At 33.5% G+C, this 17,192-nt stretch overlaps 3 protein-coding genes, 1 long non-coding RNA gene and 1 pseudogene across 4 annotated transcripts; all 5 read left to right on the top strand.

Moving 5' to 3' along the window:
• Positions 1-52: 52 nt before the first annotated feature.
• On the top strand, positions 53-2,840 carry LOC110639100 (putative pentatricopeptide repeat-containing protein At1g12700, mitochondrial). The gene is made up of 2 exons (XM_021789925.2): positions 53-2,409; positions 2,673-2,840. The coding sequence occupies exon 1, from the start codon at positions 292-294 to the stop codon at positions 2,047-2,049; it is 1,758 nt and encodes a 585-aa protein (XP_021645617.2). The 5' UTR covers positions 53-291; the 3' UTR covers positions 2,050-2,409; positions 2,673-2,840.
• An 835-nt stretch (positions 2,841-3,675) lies between these two features.
• On the top strand, positions 3,676-4,584 carry LOC131169646 (uncharacterized). The gene is made up of 2 exons (XR_009140535.1): positions 3,676-3,714; positions 3,807-4,584. It is a non-coding gene; the product is annotated as an uncharacterized LOC131169646 (long non-coding RNA).
• Positions 4,585-5,183: 599 nt separating this feature from the next.
• Positions 5,184-8,236, top strand: LOC110639099 (receptor-like protein EIX2; annotated as a pseudogene).
• Positions 8,237-10,749: 2,513 nt separating this feature from the next.
• LOC110639102 (isopentenyl-diphosphate Delta-isomerase I) lies at positions 10,750-14,145 on the top strand. Its single transcript, XM_021789927.2, has 6 exons — positions 10,750-11,073; positions 12,009-12,064; positions 12,483-12,574; positions 12,932-13,034; positions 13,140-13,277; positions 13,565-14,145. Exons 1-6 carry the CDS (start codon positions 10,796-10,798, stop codon positions 13,816-13,818), a joined length of 921 nt encoding a protein of 306 aa, XP_021645619.2. The 5' UTR covers positions 10,750-10,795; the 3' UTR covers positions 13,819-14,145.
• Positions 14,146-14,676: 531 nt separating this feature from the next.
• On the top strand, positions 14,677-16,632 carry LOC110639107 (putative 4-hydroxy-4-methyl-2-oxoglutarate aldolase 2). The gene is made up of 2 exons (XM_021789932.2): positions 14,677-14,843; positions 15,991-16,632. Exon 2 carries the CDS (start codon positions 15,991-15,993, stop codon positions 16,489-16,491), a length of 501 nt encoding a protein of 166 aa, XP_021645624.1. The 5' UTR covers positions 14,677-14,843; the 3' UTR covers positions 16,492-16,632.
• The last annotated feature ends 560 nt before the right edge of the window (positions 16,633-17,192 follow it).

The following is a 17,192-nucleotide window of genomic DNA, read 5'->3' on the forward strand; positions in this document are numbered from 1 at the left end:
TTCCTCTGAATATAACCTTTTCATGACATTGTCTATCGAATGTTCAAAGACAATACAAAACAGTCATAAGCTATCGGAGTCCATTGATCAGGTCTACCCATAGCGAGGCCTGACCCAAAATTATGGGCCCTAAATTAGGGTCTACTCCCTTAATTTTATCTATAGAGGGGGAGAGTACGGTAACTAACATTTTCCGATTGCTCTCTTCTCCTTTCATCTCTCTCGCTCTAGCTGCTACTGCCGGCGGCAGCAATGGGCACAAGCCTGTCTTCGTAGAGAGATACATAGAAGATGCTACTGAGGCGGCGAAGTATTTTGGCCATTGTTTCTTCAGCTCCAGCGTTTAGTAGATTTCATTTTCAACAAGATATAGAAATGCGTATGGTTCAATTGCCAAGTTTGTTGTTTACCAATTCCATCGCCCGTGTTTCTTCTTCTACTTCCACTTCTAGATATAAAGATGCAAGCTTTGTCGATTTTCTGAGGGATAAATGCAAACATGGTTCATTTAGTAATGTAGATGATGCCTTAGCTTCCTTTGATCATATGCTTCGTATGAATCCTTTGCCTTCTATTATGCAATTTAATCAGTTATTTTCTGTGCTCGTGAGAATGAAGCATTATGCCACTGTGGTTTCCCTGTCTAAAAGACTTGAATTGCTAGGAATCTCATATAATGTATATACTCTGACCATCTTGATTAATTGCTTCTGCCATTTGCACCTTGTGGGTTTTGGGTTCTCAGTTTTAGGGAAAATTATTAAGTTTGGATTTCAGCCCACGGTTGTAACGTTGAATACCTTAATTAATGGACTATGTATAGAGGGTAAAATTGTTCAAGCAGTGGAACTATTAGATGAGATGGTGGCAAGAGGGTATCAACCAACTGTATATACTCATACAATGATAGTAAATGGGTTATGTAAAATTCGGAAAACAAGCATGGCTATTGGTTGGATGAAGAAAATGGTCGAGAGAGGTTGTGAGCCAGAGGTGGTGGCATACAGTACGATCATTGACAGCCTTTGCAAGGATAGGCTAGTTATTGAGGCTTTAGAGCTCTTCTCTCAAATGAAGAGTAGAGGAATTTCACCTACAGTTGTCACTTACAACTCCTTAATTTATGGTATGTGCAATTTGGGCCAATGGAAGCAAGCATCAACACTATACAAAGAAATGCCAGAGTGGAACATCACACCGGATGTAGTTACCTTAAGTATATTGATTGATACACTTTGTAAGGAAGGAATTGTTTTGGAGGCACAAGGTTTTTTTGGTAAAATGATTCAAAGGGGCATGAAGCTTGATGTTATCACTTACAGTTCCTTAATCCATGGTCTTTGCAGTTCAAGCAAATGGAAGGAATCTTCAACTTTGTTGAATGAAATGCTCACGCAAAACATCACTCCTGACGTTGTAACCTTCAGTATATTAGTTGATGTGTTTTGCAAGAAAGGAATGGTCTTAGAGGCTCTAGGTATTTTCAATATAATGATCCACAGAGGTGTAAAGCCCACTGTTGTTACTTACAATTCATTGATAGATGGAAATTGTCTTCAAAACCAAATTGACGAGGCCAGAAAATTATTTAATGTGATGGTCAGCAAGGGTTGTGCACCTGATGTTCTTACTTATAACATCCTGATTAAAGGATACTGTAAGATTGATAGAATAGAAGAGGCAAAGCAACTTTTTGATGAAATGCCTCACAAAGGGTTAATTCCTAACTCTATTACTTATACTACTCTCATAAGGGGCTTATGCCAGGCAGGGAGGCCTCATACTGCAGAAGAGCTTTTCAGGAAAATGATTTCTCATGGCTGTCCTCCAGACATAATAACATACTCAACCTTGCTTGATGGCTTCTGCAAACAAGGGCATCTCGATGAGGCATTGACACTATATGAAGATATGAAAAGGAGCCAGATGAAGCCTAATCACGTGATCTATGATATCCTGATTGGTGGTATGTGCAAAGCTGGCAGGCTTGAAGCTGCAAAGGAACTTGTTTCTGGTCTTTCAGTTGAAGGGTTGCAGCCTGATTTTTGAACATATTATGATAATCAATAGCTTCTACTAAGAAGTATTACTAGATGAAGCAGACAAGGTCCTCTAAAATGGAAGAGGATGGCTGCACACTAAATAGTTGCCCTTATAATGTGATTATCCAAGGATTTCTTCACTACAATGGTGCGTCAAAAGGCAGCAGAATTCATTCATGATGGTTTGCAAGGGAACTTCTGCAAATGCAACCACAACAGGCTTGGTAGTGGAGCTTTTTCTAGTGATGATATTGTTGTGGAAAAGCTAGTAGGGTTTTCTCATGTTGAACAAGGTAGGTGAAGTGAGACATTCATATTTAACGCCTCTTCAACGAAAGCAACAAATTGCAAGGAGCTTCAATCTTCTGTAAGTTATTTTTTCTTCAATCTCTTTTAACATGAAAACAATGCTGCTAATTAGTTGATTTTGCTCTGTAGAGAAATTTGTTAGGACTAGCACACACACCTCATGTTAGAGGTTGTGCACACAATAGCACTGCAATGAATTAGTGTTTCCTAAATGCAAAGGGCCAATTGATATAGCATCCAAACTCTATTAATAGAAAAAGTTACTGAGCATTGTCTACATCTAATATCTTACTGTTTTCTCCCCGCTTTTTTTTTTAACAGCTTTTGCAAATTTATCAATAGAGATTCCTTTTCCCAAGATTTTGAGGCTTATCGATTTGTGGCATTGTGGCCATTTCATATGTGGAATATATGCCTGCATTATTTGGTATATTCCATATTTGTTGATTTGCATCAACGTCGACTCCTAATAAACAAGTTTCTCAAGTATTCCTATGCATATTCATTTAGTGCAGCAAAATGTCCAGGTAATCCACTGAGGCACAAATTCTGGGTAAAATGGCCAAATAATTTTATGGAATAATTCAATAACTTTGAATATTTATGACTTTTTTTATAACATTGGTACTGATAATATCTATGCTTGCACTTACCCTTAAAATCATTTTGTACAAGTTGACTTAGCTCAAATTTCCAGCATGCATAGAAATCTACAAAGGACATGGTGATTATCGTTAATTATTTTCTATGTGCGTCTCTTCTATACTTATTTTGGAATTTGAGTCTCTAATATAAAGTTTTGAACTTCTACCCAGTTTTCTTTGCTATTATGTCTTTAATTGATATGCGTGCAGGAACTCAAAACTAATGGAGGAAAAAAATTCCTTCTTAGCATGCCCTAACAGAGACCTGTTTAGGCCTTTATTGTTGCAGAACTTTCATGGAACTTTCATAAATAGTTTCTACAAGTTGATACTGATGGTTTTTCATGCACAAAACTCAACTCAACTCAACTCAACTAAGCCTTTATCCCAAAAATTTGGGGTCGGCTATATGGATTCGCTTTCTCCACTCTGAACAATTTTGAGTTAAATCCTCAGAAATGTGTAATGCTTCTAGGTCATGTTGTACTACTCTCTTCCAAGGCAATATAGGTCTACTCCTTTTTTTTCTTTTTATCCTCTAACCTAATGTGCTCTACATGTCTAACTGGAGTCTCTGTATGTCTACGCTTCACATGATCAAACCACCTCAATCTCCCTTCTCTCAACTTATCTTCAATTGGCACCACTCTTACCTTTTCTCTAATACTCTCATTACGGACTTTTCATGCACAAAAGTGTTTCAGAAAATTAAAGACAAGGTGACATAAATATTATTAATTTAAGTCAAAGAATGGGTTAGTATCTCTTCTGTTTGTTTCATTCCAACTCTTACTCATATCTCCTTTAGCAGCGTGAGTGCCAGTTTTCTACTTTCTGGATGGAGATCAAAGACAATGATCATAATAATGATATGATTTTAGTAGCTGCTCCGGCTTCAGCTTTGAGGAGCTTTCATTTTCAACAAGAAGTGGAAATGGGTATGATTTGCTTTCCTACCTTATTATTTATTTAGAATTACATGCCCTTCTATTAAAGATTGGTTTGACAAATTCGAGTTCCAGCCGTTGAAATGAATGGAATTGATAAGAACTGCATAATAATTATAGTCTTTACATCTTGATCGATTGGAAAACAAAAAGGATTTTATCTCTTCTCTTAAGGCGGAAGATACTTGCACTTTCTGGGCTTTGGATTCTCTGTACTGGGGAGAATCCTTTAAGCTCAACATTGTAATATTATTATTGGATATGTGTAAAGATCAAATTGCTCAAGCAATAGAATTATTTGATGGGACGGCGACCAGAGGATATCAAGTCTAATGTTTCTACCTATTCTGCAATTGTGAATGGTCTGTGGAAAATTGGGAAAACCAACATTGCTATTTGATTGTTGAAGAAAATGGTAGAGAGAGGAAGTGACAAGCAATGTCATCGACTGTATAACTGTGGACTTATTGTGTGATCCTCAAAGTGAAACCCCTAGTGGCATGGTTAACGTTGGCGGAAACGATGGTATCATTTCTATCACTGGTTTAGAATTCTTTGTTTAATTGTAACTTGTAACAGTTTCTATGAAAGCCGACTTTTATTGGTATAAATTTAACGATGACTGTGAATAGTGTACCTTTAGCATGAATCTCTTTTCTTATTTTTCTTAATTAATTACATGTTCCATTGTTTAAGGATCATATTTGTGAAGAACTAAAAGAACTAGAATTCTGAAGAGAATAAGTCCAAAGATTAGGCGAAACTGTAATTGGTAGGCTTCCCTTCTAGCTATCCTAATTTTGGAGATTATACCATGAACCTTTGACTCCCTGCAGGAATATTATGGCTTTATTTGGAAAAAATTATTTGTACAAAAAGAAATCAATTGAATTCTCACAAAATTTTATATTTTTTTCAAAATATTTTTTTTTTAAGTTAAAAAGAGAAATTATTTTATTTCAAATATAAAAATTGATAAAAAAAGAAATCAATTCAATAAAATTTTAGTTTTCAAATAGGCTGTAACAAATAAACAAATAAAGTCATTCAAAATTAGAAGAAAATAACAGTCATTGAGAGAGAAAAAAAAGTGGAGATGTTAAAACAATATTAAATTATAATTTCATATAAGTTATCCTAAATGAAATCATGACTTCGTTACATAATTTCTCCTTATTTAGAACTTTTCTGCGTATAATAAATAATAAAGAAATCACAAGACTTAGAAAATATATTTTTCCATGGCGCTTTCAGATAGATCGCGTGAAACTGTGAATGGTAGATCCTAAGTCAATGTGAATGGTATCAGGACTGCAAAATCAGCAGCCAAATTATTTTTTAGTTGATCACTTGCATTCCCTTTTCTTTCTTCTCTGGTTTTGTACATCCACTTGCGTTTAACAATGGCTAGTTGGGTACTCTCAACACTCAACAAGCACTAGAAAAGTATCATGCGCAACTTTACTAACATTTTCCAGGAAACCTTTCACGCTTGCAATATCTTGATCTGAGCTCAAACTTTATAGGTTCAATGAGATTGAACTAAATTGGCTGTCAAGTCTTTTGTCCTTGAAGTACTTAAATATGGGAAATATCAATCTTAGCAATGCCCAAGCTTATTGGCTTGAAGTTGTGAAACTTGCACCCTTCACTCTTAGAAATGCACTTGCCAACTTGTGGACTTTCCAATCTTCCTCTCTCTGTTCCACGTCACAACCTTACATCCCTTTTGGTTCTTGATCTCTCCAACAATGATATTAACTCCACAATACCTCCTTGGCTCTTCAACATGAGTAATCTAGTTTATCTAGATGTCAGCTCAAACAATCTCCAAGGTGAAATTGATGATTTTTCAAGACTAAACTCCCTTGAACATCTTGATTTGTCTGAGGATTCATTCATCTCAGGCAAGTTATCAGGAAAATTAGGAAAGCTCTGCAATTTGCATGTGCTTGATCTTTCTTTTAATAAGATTAGTGGAGAGATAAATGATTTCATCTTGAGCTTGGCTGAATGCACTAATTGTAGATCAGAGTCTATGCATTTGGGCTACAATAAGCTAGGTGGGTCTCTTCCTGATTCTTTGGGATACTTAAGGAGCTTAAAACTTCTTAAGCTTATGGGAAACTCCTTTTCTGGCTCCTTTCCAGAATCCATTGGTAACATGTCGTCCTTACAAGAATTCATCCTGTCTGAAAATCAGATGAAAGGTTCAATTCCTGTCAGTCTAGGACTACTCTCTTCATTGATTGTACTGGATATCTCAGACAATCAATGGGAAGGTGTCATAACAGAAGCTCATTTCTCAAATCTCACAGGCTTGAAGGAGTTAACAATAGTTCAGGAGGCAAAAAACATCACCTTGGTTTTCAATGTGAATCCTAATTGGATTCCTCCTTTTAAACTCATCTACCTTGACCTCCATGCATGCATGATTGGCCCCACCTTTCCCGAGTGGCTAAGGAATCAGAACATGCTAAGCTACATCGCTGTGTGGGATGCTAAGATTTCTGGCGCAATACCAAAATGGTTCTGGGAGTTGGATTTGTTCTTGGATGTACTAGACTTCAGCCATAATCTGTTAACTGGAGAAATGCCAAGCACAATAAGGTTCCGACAGCAAGCTATTGTCTTCTCGAATTATAACAACTTTACAGGTCCTCTGCCAGTGTTTTCATCAAATGTTAGTTCATATCATCTAGATAATAATTTCTTCTCCGGACCAATTCCTTGAGATTTTGGTGAAAGAATGCCCTTGTTGGGAGATTTAGACATCTCATATAATTCTCTTAATGGCACCATCCCCTTCTCGATGTCGAACTTAAGCTATTTGCTTACTTTTGTTCTCTCTAGCAACAATTTGTCTGGAAAACTTCCTGAAATCTGGAATGGTATGCCATATATATGCCTTCTAGACGTTTCAAACAACAGTTTATCAGGCAGCTTACCTATCAGTTTTGGTTCTCTTAGTGGACTAAGATTCTTAAGGCTAAGCAACAACAAGTTTTCCGGGGAACTCCCTTCTGCCTTGCAAAACTGTACACACATTGAAACTCTTGATCTTGGAGACAATGGATTTTCAGGAAAGATTCCTGCATGGATTGGAGAGAAGTTTCCATCTGTGTTGATTATAAGCTTCAGATCAAACTTGTTTACTGGAGAAATTCCGTTGAATTTATGCAGTCTTCCTTTACTTGACATACTGGACCTAGCGCAGAATAACTTCACCGGGCATATCCCCAACTGAGTTGGAAACTTGAGTGGGATGACTACAGTTCTTGACTCCAGCTGGTATGAGGGGCAATTGTGGTTAGTGGACAAAAACCGTGCATATTTCTATGAGGGTACCCTTTATCTTGTGAACAGCATAGATCTTTCAAGAAACAACCTTTGCGGAGAGATGCCTAATGGATTAACAAATCTTTCAAGATTGATCACCTTGAACCTGTCCATGAACCATTTGACTGGGATAATTCCGGCTGATATTGGCAACTTACAGAGACTGAAACTCTTGATCTCTCAAGTAACCATCTTTCTGGTGTAATCCCTAGAAGCATGGCCTCCATCACTTTTCTGAATCACTTGAACATCTCATATAACAATCTTTCTGGTCAAATCCCAAAAACTAACCAGTTTGAGACCTTCAATGATCCTTCCATTTACGAAGGTAACCCATTACTTTGTGGTCCGCCACTGCCCACCAAGTGCAAAGAGATGACAAAGATGAAACATCAACTGAGGAGCCTCTCTCTCCTGAGGAAAACAAAGATGAAGAAGAAGAAAGTATTGAAATGTTGTGGTTCTACATAGGCATAGGAATAGGAATAGGATTTCCTGTAGGGTTTTGGGTGGTCTGCGGAACTCTAATAGTGAAGAAGTCACGGAGGATTGCTTATTTCCAGTTCATTGATGAGAAGAAAGACGAGGTCATTGTGTTTTTCTGGGTCTCAATTGCTCGATTAAGAGGTTGTTGAAGCGAAAAGACAGTTGAGGGTGCATGGAGAGAACTTGAGAACGCATGCATGAAGGTGTTCCATAATATGTTAAAAGCTTTGGAGCTATCCATAGCTGTTATGAATCTCTTCATTAAATTGATTGTAATAAATCAGCGTTGCAAGACGTCTGCGTTAGATGATTGTCTAGCTTAGTTAAATTTTGAGTCGAGAAACCAATCTAAGCTGTAGATTAGCAGCACTAAACCCATCTCTATGTTATGAAATATCTAGTTTTATTGGGCATTTGAACTCGAAACTCATAACAAGTGAACTTATAAATACGCAAGCATTTGAATAAGATTAAATTTATCAAAGCAAAACTCTACATAATAGAATAATTTAAATAATTAAATAAAGAAAAAAAGTAATTGAGTAAAAAAAAATTAAATGGATAAAAATTTATAAAATTATTAACCTTATGTATATTTTTTTAAACTTATTATTTAATTTATGTATTTTAATGAAATTAATTATTTAATTCATCTATTTTAAAAATATATATATTATTTAATTCTTTTATTTTTTTAAGCCGGTGAATTATTGAGTCTTTTTATTATTTTAAAATAATTTTTTTCTAACTCAATTATTTAGTTTTTATAATTAAATAATATAACTATTTAATTCATGTAATCTTAAATTCATTAACTTTTCAATCATTGGGTATTATTATTCTTTCTCCTTTGATTAGCAGAAAAATTAACGGAATAAGTTAAAAAATTCACACACTAAAAATAAAAGAATTAAGTAAAATATTTTTAAAATAAATAAATTAAATAATTAATTTTAATAAAATATATAGAATAATTAGTAATTCTCTTTATTAGAAGATAGTGGTGGCAATTGCCTCTAGGCTAGGAAAGCGTGGATGAACTTCAGCACAGAGCCCAGCTTCCGTGGGTGTCTTCAAAAGGATTTGTCTCCACCTTTTCTTGTAAACTGCTTTTGTTTTGTATTCTTTAGTCCAATCTTCCAACAATCACCACTAAAGTTAAACAGAAAATTTGGGTTATAGATAAAATCTAAGATAAGTTAACATCCTGTTTGTTTCGAGAGAATCCAGGGAAGATAGAAAAAGAGAAGGAAAATTATTAAGTGTTTAGAATTTTTTTTTTTCAAAAATAAGTGTTTAAATGGAGAAAAAAATGAAATGAAATAAAAAATTTAAAATTTAACATTTTTTTTAAAAAATAAAAAATTATTTTTCTTAAAAAATAATTTAATTTTTCTTTTAATTGAAAAAATATTTTTTATTAATTTATTTTTTTTAATATTAAAAAATATAAATATATTTTTCATGAGACAGGTGGAGGCTTAGCAGAATGAAAAAGAAACCAGGAGAAGTGAAAAAGCTAATATCTTTCCAAAAACACTTTCTTTTGAGATCTCTCTCTTTCTCTTATAATTGACCAAACTTTTATTTATTTTTTTTTCTAAGAAAATTGACCAAATATTTCATGAACACCTAAAATGAAAAACTCATTGGATGGCCGTTTGGAAGTCTAAATTAAAATTCTTAGTTCAGGGGAATCAATCAAGGGTTGAAATTCACTTCACAAATTGCTTGGGCACCTAACTAATCCTAATGAAAAAGGGACCAAATCAAAGAGAAAAAATAGGTTGACAAAGTAATACCTCTATATTTTCTGACCAAATTGATTATGTTTTGTTGGAGAGTTGCTTTCATATTTTTCTATATAAAAAAAAATTATAATTAATTTTAATCAAAGTCTGACTTAACTGAAATTAAAATCCAAACTATAAAATCTCTCAGTTTGATTCTAATCTCTTTGCCATAGAACCAAACTGTGGCTAACTCTATTCTTTATATTTGATGAAAATTTATCATTTTCATCAAATTAAATTATCATGTTAATTTCTAATTTTAATATATATAAATTCATTAAAAAAATAAATGACTGTAAAATAAGTACAAAAAGTAACAAACTTTAAATATCAAATAGTACAATTTGACAAAAAAACTAACAACTGACAACTGGCTCCACCAAATAATTATTCATACAACTCCGCTTGGACTATATTTATATAATTTTATTTTTTATGCAACTAATTTTTTTTAATTTAAATATGAGACTTTATAATAAAAGGGATAAATATCATATGTAATATTAATTTATAATATAATTAATTACACTTATTATTTATATATTTTAAAGGTGTAATATTATATATTTAAAAATAATCAAGATAATTTTACCTATGTCATAATAAAATAATAGAAATTATATACATAAAGGGCTATGACTTCCACTTGTTTCTCTCCCTCAGCCCCTACTCACAGTCTTAAAATACAAAGTCAGTAGATATAATATTAATTTTATTAATAAATTTGCACTCATTACGTTTCATATTAATTTTATTAATAAATCAAAACCTTACATTAATTAAATTATTTACCTATTGTAATGAAATATTTATAATTAATAAATAAATAAGTTATTAATATTAAAATTATTTTTAAAACTATTAAATTCCAAGGAGACAATTAAATTTAATTGTACCGATTAATTGTACCGATTAATAAATTTTAATTTTATGATATTAAAGTTAATTTTTAAAAATATTTTTTAAATAAATTATTTATAAAAAATTTTAATTAAATCCTCATAAAATTATATTTAATTTTTATTTAATTGTAAAATTCTTGATTGTAAACAGGAAAAAGAGTTCTCGAATTTTCGAAGTGAAATGTACAAAAAAAAAAAAAAATGGTAACTAAAAAAAATTTATAAGGAATAGCAAATAAATTAATAGCCATCCAACATTGGGTTGGCGGAGACTTCCAAAGCTTCATATCCATATATCGAATAAAAACCAAAATAATAATAAAATAAAATAAAATGTCTCTCGCCTCTCGCCTTCTAAATACACCCACCACCACCAGGCTCTCCTCCAATCTTCCGTCCTCAGCTTCTCCTCGCTATTCTCACTTCCTCTCTTCCCATTTTGCTCCTCCCTCTCTCCTTCGATTCCCTCTCGCTCTTAAGCCTTCTTCTTCGTCTTCCTTCTCCAGGGTATTTTCGTCTCCTCCACCTGCAACCACCTCTACTTCCACCATGGGTGATGCTCCTGATACTGGCATGGATGCTGTCCAGAGACGCCTCATGTTTGAGGATGAGTCTGTTCCCTACTTCTCGTCTTCTCTTTACATGGTTTTTGCAGTTTCTGTTTGTTTAATTTGATGTGATACTTGTGGTTTTTCTGTTCATGTAGATTTATTGATTATTTTGTTTCTTTGTTTTTATTGATTTCAAAACTGATATGGAAAAAAGTTGGAATTTTGAGACTCTGTATCTCTTTATGTGCATTTTCTTTTGAACTCTTTTGTTTCCTTGTGTTTCACATGTTTCTCCTTGTGTTACAGTGTTGGTTTGACTTTGTATGTCGAAAGTTTGATTAGAGGTTTTGAGTTTTTAGTGAGAAAAAAATGTTTTTTTTTTATATCTTTAATTTTCATTCTTTTATTGTTTGCCAGTTATATTTTTCTATTTCATTTTCTGGGTTCAATTTGGTTTCTGAGTAGCACAAGTAAAAATGAAGGATCTTACCATCTGCAATTTTTTATTACTCAACAATAAAAAAAGAAAAAAAAAAGAAAAAGAAAAGAAAAGAAAAGAAAAATCTCTGGCTGAGTTTAGTTGAATGAATCTATGGCTCTTTTCAAAGGTTGATCTTTTATTGGATAACAGCAATAATAGAGGAATAAGATTTGAGATCTCTTGCCTCTTGTTATATTTTGCAAGCGGTTGATTTAGTTAGACAATAGAGTTTGTTAGACAGTTTGTTTTTTAAGTCCCGTGTTTTTGGATAAAATATGGATCCACTTTTACACATCTGGGCTCATGCCGTTCGTTAATTTAGTTTTCTAAATGTGTGATTCTTGTCATTTTACTGCGGTTGCAAGTTTAATGAAAGTAACAGAAAGGAAAAGGAAAAGGAAAAGGCCCTCAACCGTTTGTTATTTTGTCTGTTCACCACCCCCCCCCCCCCCCTCTTCTCAAACTGTACGACTTGTGGTTTGAGCCTCTGAAATCCTGTTTTAATTGTTTGCAGATGCATTTTAGTAGATGAGAACGATCGTGCTGTTGGTCATGCTTCCAAATATAGTTGTAAGTGAAATTTTCCTGTCATGGCTCTTTGTAAGTTATTTTTTTATGCCACAGTTTGTTGGGGATTTAATATCTAGTTATTTAGCTAACCTGTTTTTATATCTTGTTATTAGTTTGGATGTTCTGCTTAATGTAATAATACTACAGTTATCTTGCTAGTTAAAGCAATCCAAACAATCGATTTTCTTGAAAACAAAGAAAATCTTGAAGTTGAAATCTATTTAAATTTTCGAATTCCATTGTTTTGTTGCTCTATGTTCAAGTAATTCAAGGGGTTGCTACTCTTATTACCTCATATCTTTGGTTTGGAAGCATAAATTTGCTGTTTTGTACCATGTGTTATGGGTACCTTGGGCACAGACTAAAAAGCTGTTGTCACTTTGGTTTTGTCATGATTTGATGCTTTCTTAATTTGCAGGTCATTTATGGGAAAATATTTTGAAGGGGAACTCATTACACCGAGCTTTTAGCGTATTTCTCTTTAACTCAAAATATGAGCTACTCCTTCAGGTATGTGATCAATATGGAAGTTAAAATATAGTTGCTTGTGTATGAGGGTTCAGATTCTGGAACTTTTTTTTTGAACAATTGATTGAGAAACTGGAGGGGAAAAGGATATGCTGTTTAAGTGTGTTTTTCTGTATGGAAGAATTTGTGCAAACTGCATAAGCTATTTGACAACTTGAGACCTGAGGATTGGAACATCCACATGATAGAACTAAAAGAATTCAGGAATTCTTATGCTAAGAATCTGCTTTTGGTGCTGGAAGATTGTCCATATTTTGTAGTTATGTTTTGTTGGCAATTATTTTGTGAAAATCAATAAGATGTTGAGGTAATATACATTTTTCTTTGTTTTCTTGACAGCAACGCTCTGCTACAAAGGTAACATTCCCCCTTGTATGGACAAACACTTGCTGCAGTCATCCTCTGTATCGTGAATCTGAGCGTATTGATGAGGATGCTCTTGGTATATATTTCTATGTTTACATCCCTATGAAAAACCCACTCTACTTGCTTTTGATGGGAGGTCAGTAATAATTTTCATTTCCATTTTTTTCACGCCCTTTATCAGGTGTTAGAAATGCTGCACAAAGGAAGCTTTTGGATGAGCTTGGTATCCCTGCTGAAGATGTTCCAGTTGATCAGTTTACCCCACTGGGACGCATGCTATACAAGGCGCCTTCTGATGGAAAATGGGGAGAGCATGAACGTAATATTTTAAATTTGATTTATCTTACACCTGTTTGTTATTCTGCTTTTATTTTATCCTGCCATGTTTCAAGTTGTTTTATTTGATCTTTGATTTGGAAATCACATTGTGGTCCCTGAATTCCTACTGAAAATATGCAGGGGCTTTCACATCTTCATGTTGTAGGCTTTATATGATTAATGTGTCATAGCTTGTCTTCATTTATCAGGATAATACTTAAGAATGTAAGTTGCTACTGTTTTCATCCAGAATTTCATTGACTCTCTATTTTTCTCATTAATTTGCAGTTGATTATCTGCTCTTCATAGTTCGTGATGTTAATGTTAATCCAAACCCTGATGAGGTCGCTGATATAAAATATGTTAACCGGGATGAGTTGAAGGAGCTTTTGAAGAAAGCGGATGCTGGTGAGGAAGGTTTAAAGTTGTCACCTTGGTTTAGACTAGTTGTGGACAATTTCTTGTTCAAATGGTGGGAACACGTTGAAAAGGGGACACTCAAGGAAGCAGCTGACATGAAAACGATTCACAAGTTAACCTGAGATGTATAATCGACAAAATTTCATCGTGTCATCACCTGTAGCTTTTATCTAAATAAAAGTTCCAAGTTAGCATTTCTTTGCTGCTGCGGCATTCAGTATTCTTAGTCTGGTCATGTTAAATTTAGAGATGTCATCTGAAAGCAGCTGAACAGTTTGGATCTTTGTAATGTAGATTTTGCTTCTCCATGTTTTAAAATCTGAATAAGGAGCTTTGCACATCCTTTATATTCAGGATTTTCTTTTCTTGTCATATGGAAATCTTTTTTCAGGGTAAGGACATTGTTATTTGTGTTGATATGAATCAAGTTGGATTTGGCTATTCAATCAGGAATTGGCTTATTTTGAATACCAATGTCTATACTTTTGATTTTGTTTGTTTTCTTTCAGTGATTACCTCTCATTGGTGTACGAACTCGAGATTTCAGAAAAGCAAATACTTTTTTAAGTTATTGATTTTGATTAACAATTAATCAATGAATGACAAATATTTTTAAATGCTTTACACTTATGGTATGAGGTAATCATTTATTTATGTATTATGCCAATTTTTCTTTTAGATTACTCATTTATAATTTTTTTAAATGAAAATATTTAAAAATTAAATATATTTAAAAATTAAAATGTTAAAACATTTAAAGTTTTTAAAGTATAATTTAAGTTAAATAGTAATAAAGATTTATAATTAACAAATTTTATACATAAAAATAATCAAAATTAAACAACAAATATCCAAATTCATAAAGTTTCAGTAATTTACAATTTTTTACAATTCATAAAATAAATAAGTCCTTTTATTTATTTATTTTTTCCTCAAAAAATACCATCTTTTTTCGCTAATAAAAGAAAACTATCATTTTCCCCTCACGCGCTCTACCGCATTTTTTAATTCACTTCCCTTCTTGAGATCATCTCTCTCTCTCTCTCTCTCTCTAGACTCTCTCTCCATAATCCTTAGATTTACGGAGAAGACACACACACACACACACACAGAAAGAGAGAGAGAGCGCTTGGTGCTTCAATCGCTGGTAAAGTTTGAGCCTTTCGATCAGACTAGATTCAAGATACTAGCTAAATTCAATCGCTCTGTGATCGTTCTTTATTTTTATTTATTTTTTAAATGTAAATTATTATTTTTTTTAAACCATAACTAAAATCTTGCTCACATGAACAAATTGGATCTAATTAGTGAATTAGATTTGCGGGAATTTACTTTCCATGAGTTAGTGGGTTGATATCCTTTATGCTGTTGTGCTTCTTTGTGAATTAAATGAAGTGGGATTGAATGATTAGGTTGTCTTGTTTATGGCATAATTATGATTTCTTGTTTATATTCATATTTTACATTTCTTTTGTCTAATATTTTGGACTTGTAGTAATTAGATTTTTGAGTCATGGGTTGTTATAGCAAGTAGCAACTAGAACTTTAAGATTGAGCTGGCTTAGATAATTTGTCAAATGAAGCAGGATCAATGACGAAGTGAAAGGAAACTTTGACTTGTGGATTTTAATATATCTTGTGAAATATGGGAGTAAATCTTTGAAGAAGATTTGGTTCTTTTGCCTGCTTTGCTGCTTGATAGGATGCATTCATATCTTTTGGTATTTTTCTTGGATGTAGCTCCTTTCTGGAAGTAAGATCTATAATTTATATAGTGGATTTGCTATGATTGATGCTTTGGCACGAATTATTCAAATTAGTTCTTGGAGTGAGTGGTTACTTAAAACTATTTCTTCTCAATTGAAAATTAAGCTACTGAAAATGTGTACCAGTTTAATGTCTCTTTGTAAGCTTCATTCTCATGTTTTTGGGTTCTCCATTGAATAGATTGTTTTTTTGCTATGCCAGTTTCATTGTTAGAGTTGAGGCCAAAGCTTGTCTTTTTTTGTGTGTGGCATAGCAGCAGAGATTCTGAACTTATTTAACTAAAATTGTTTATTGGATGTATCAGGAAAGCACTAGAGGGTATAATTGCTCTAGATTCAGACTTCTGATTAGTGTCTTGGGGTTTAAGTACTGCACTTATGGTTGTAACTGAAAAAATTGTATTGATTTATTTGATAATATTTTTGATAATTCTTTGTTATCCTTTGGTTTAAGATGGTGAAATATGAATTTTCCCACTATCATTCTAATACATTTGATGCTTTCTATTATGGATGCATTGGGTATAGATGGCACTGGTCACAACTGCAGAAGTTTGTGATGCAAATCCACAACTAATTGTGAGTGGTGAGCTCCGGGCACTCCAGCCGATTTTCCAGATTTATGGTCGACGCCAAGTCTTCTCTGGTCCAGTAGTGACCCTTAAGGTGTTTGAAGACAATGTTCTGATCCGTGAATTTCTCGAGGAGAAAGGTAATGGCAGAGTTCTTGTTGTAGATGGTGGTGGCAGTCTGCGATGTGCAATATTGGGAGGAAATCCTGTTGTACAAGCTCAGAATAACGGGTGGGCAGGTATAGTGGTTAACGGCTGCATTAGGGACGTCGATGAGATTAATGGATGTGATATTGGAGTTAGGGCTCTAGCTTCTCATCCTATGAAAGCCAATAAGAAGGGGATGGGGGAGAAACATGTACCCATAGCCATTGAAGGGACAAGAATCTGTGATGGTGAATGGCTTTATGCAGACACGGATGGGATCCTTATTTCTCGAACTGAGCTATCTGTCTGAGTAAAGATAGCCATTCATGGCAACTAAGTTATATTATAATGGTTATTTGTAAGCTTGTCCTCTTGAGCTGGTGCTTGATTTTAGAAAATTGTGTAAAATGCTATAAATTTGCAAGAATGAAGTATGGTGTTCTGTTTGGCATTTCTAGACTAAATTGAAAGCTCTTTTTGGTGTCTACAAATGTGGCTCTTGATTTTGCAGAATGAAGGCCCTATTCTTCAATTAAATGAAGTTATCTGGAATGTCCCAAACACAAAAAAGAAATGTATTTTCTGTAAAATAAACAGTCTAAATACGAAAATTTCAGTAAATTTAAGTGTCTCTTTCAAAAGCATATCATTACTAGATAACAGCTCAAGTATCAGCAGTGCATCTCATATCTACCGTTTCATTAATGTCTTCTTGCCCCTGGTAAATCCATTTGCTGAAGAAACCTTGAGTAATCATATTATGACAATAATCAAAATGAGTGAAATGGAGATATGCTTTACTCTTTCAGGACAATTTTGCACTAAAACAAATCAATAATGTTAATGTACATTAAAATCTAATAATATGCCTTTTGTGACCAATTCTAAACAGTTTCTTGTATAGAGCAAAAACAACTAACAAGCAGCATTATAATTACACATATATTGAAATAGATTCAGATACCAATAGTATTTATGCTTTAATCCATCCAAGATTTTGAAGCTTTGCTA

Source organism: Hevea brasiliensis, chromosome 10 (assembly GCF_030052815.1).
Source record: "Hevea brasiliensis isolate MT/VB/25A 57/8 chromosome 10, ASM3005281v1, whole genome shotgun sequence".
In the NCBI taxonomy this organism is placed as follows: domain Eukaryota; kingdom Viridiplantae; phylum Streptophyta; class Magnoliopsida; order Malpighiales; family Euphorbiaceae; genus Hevea; species Hevea brasiliensis.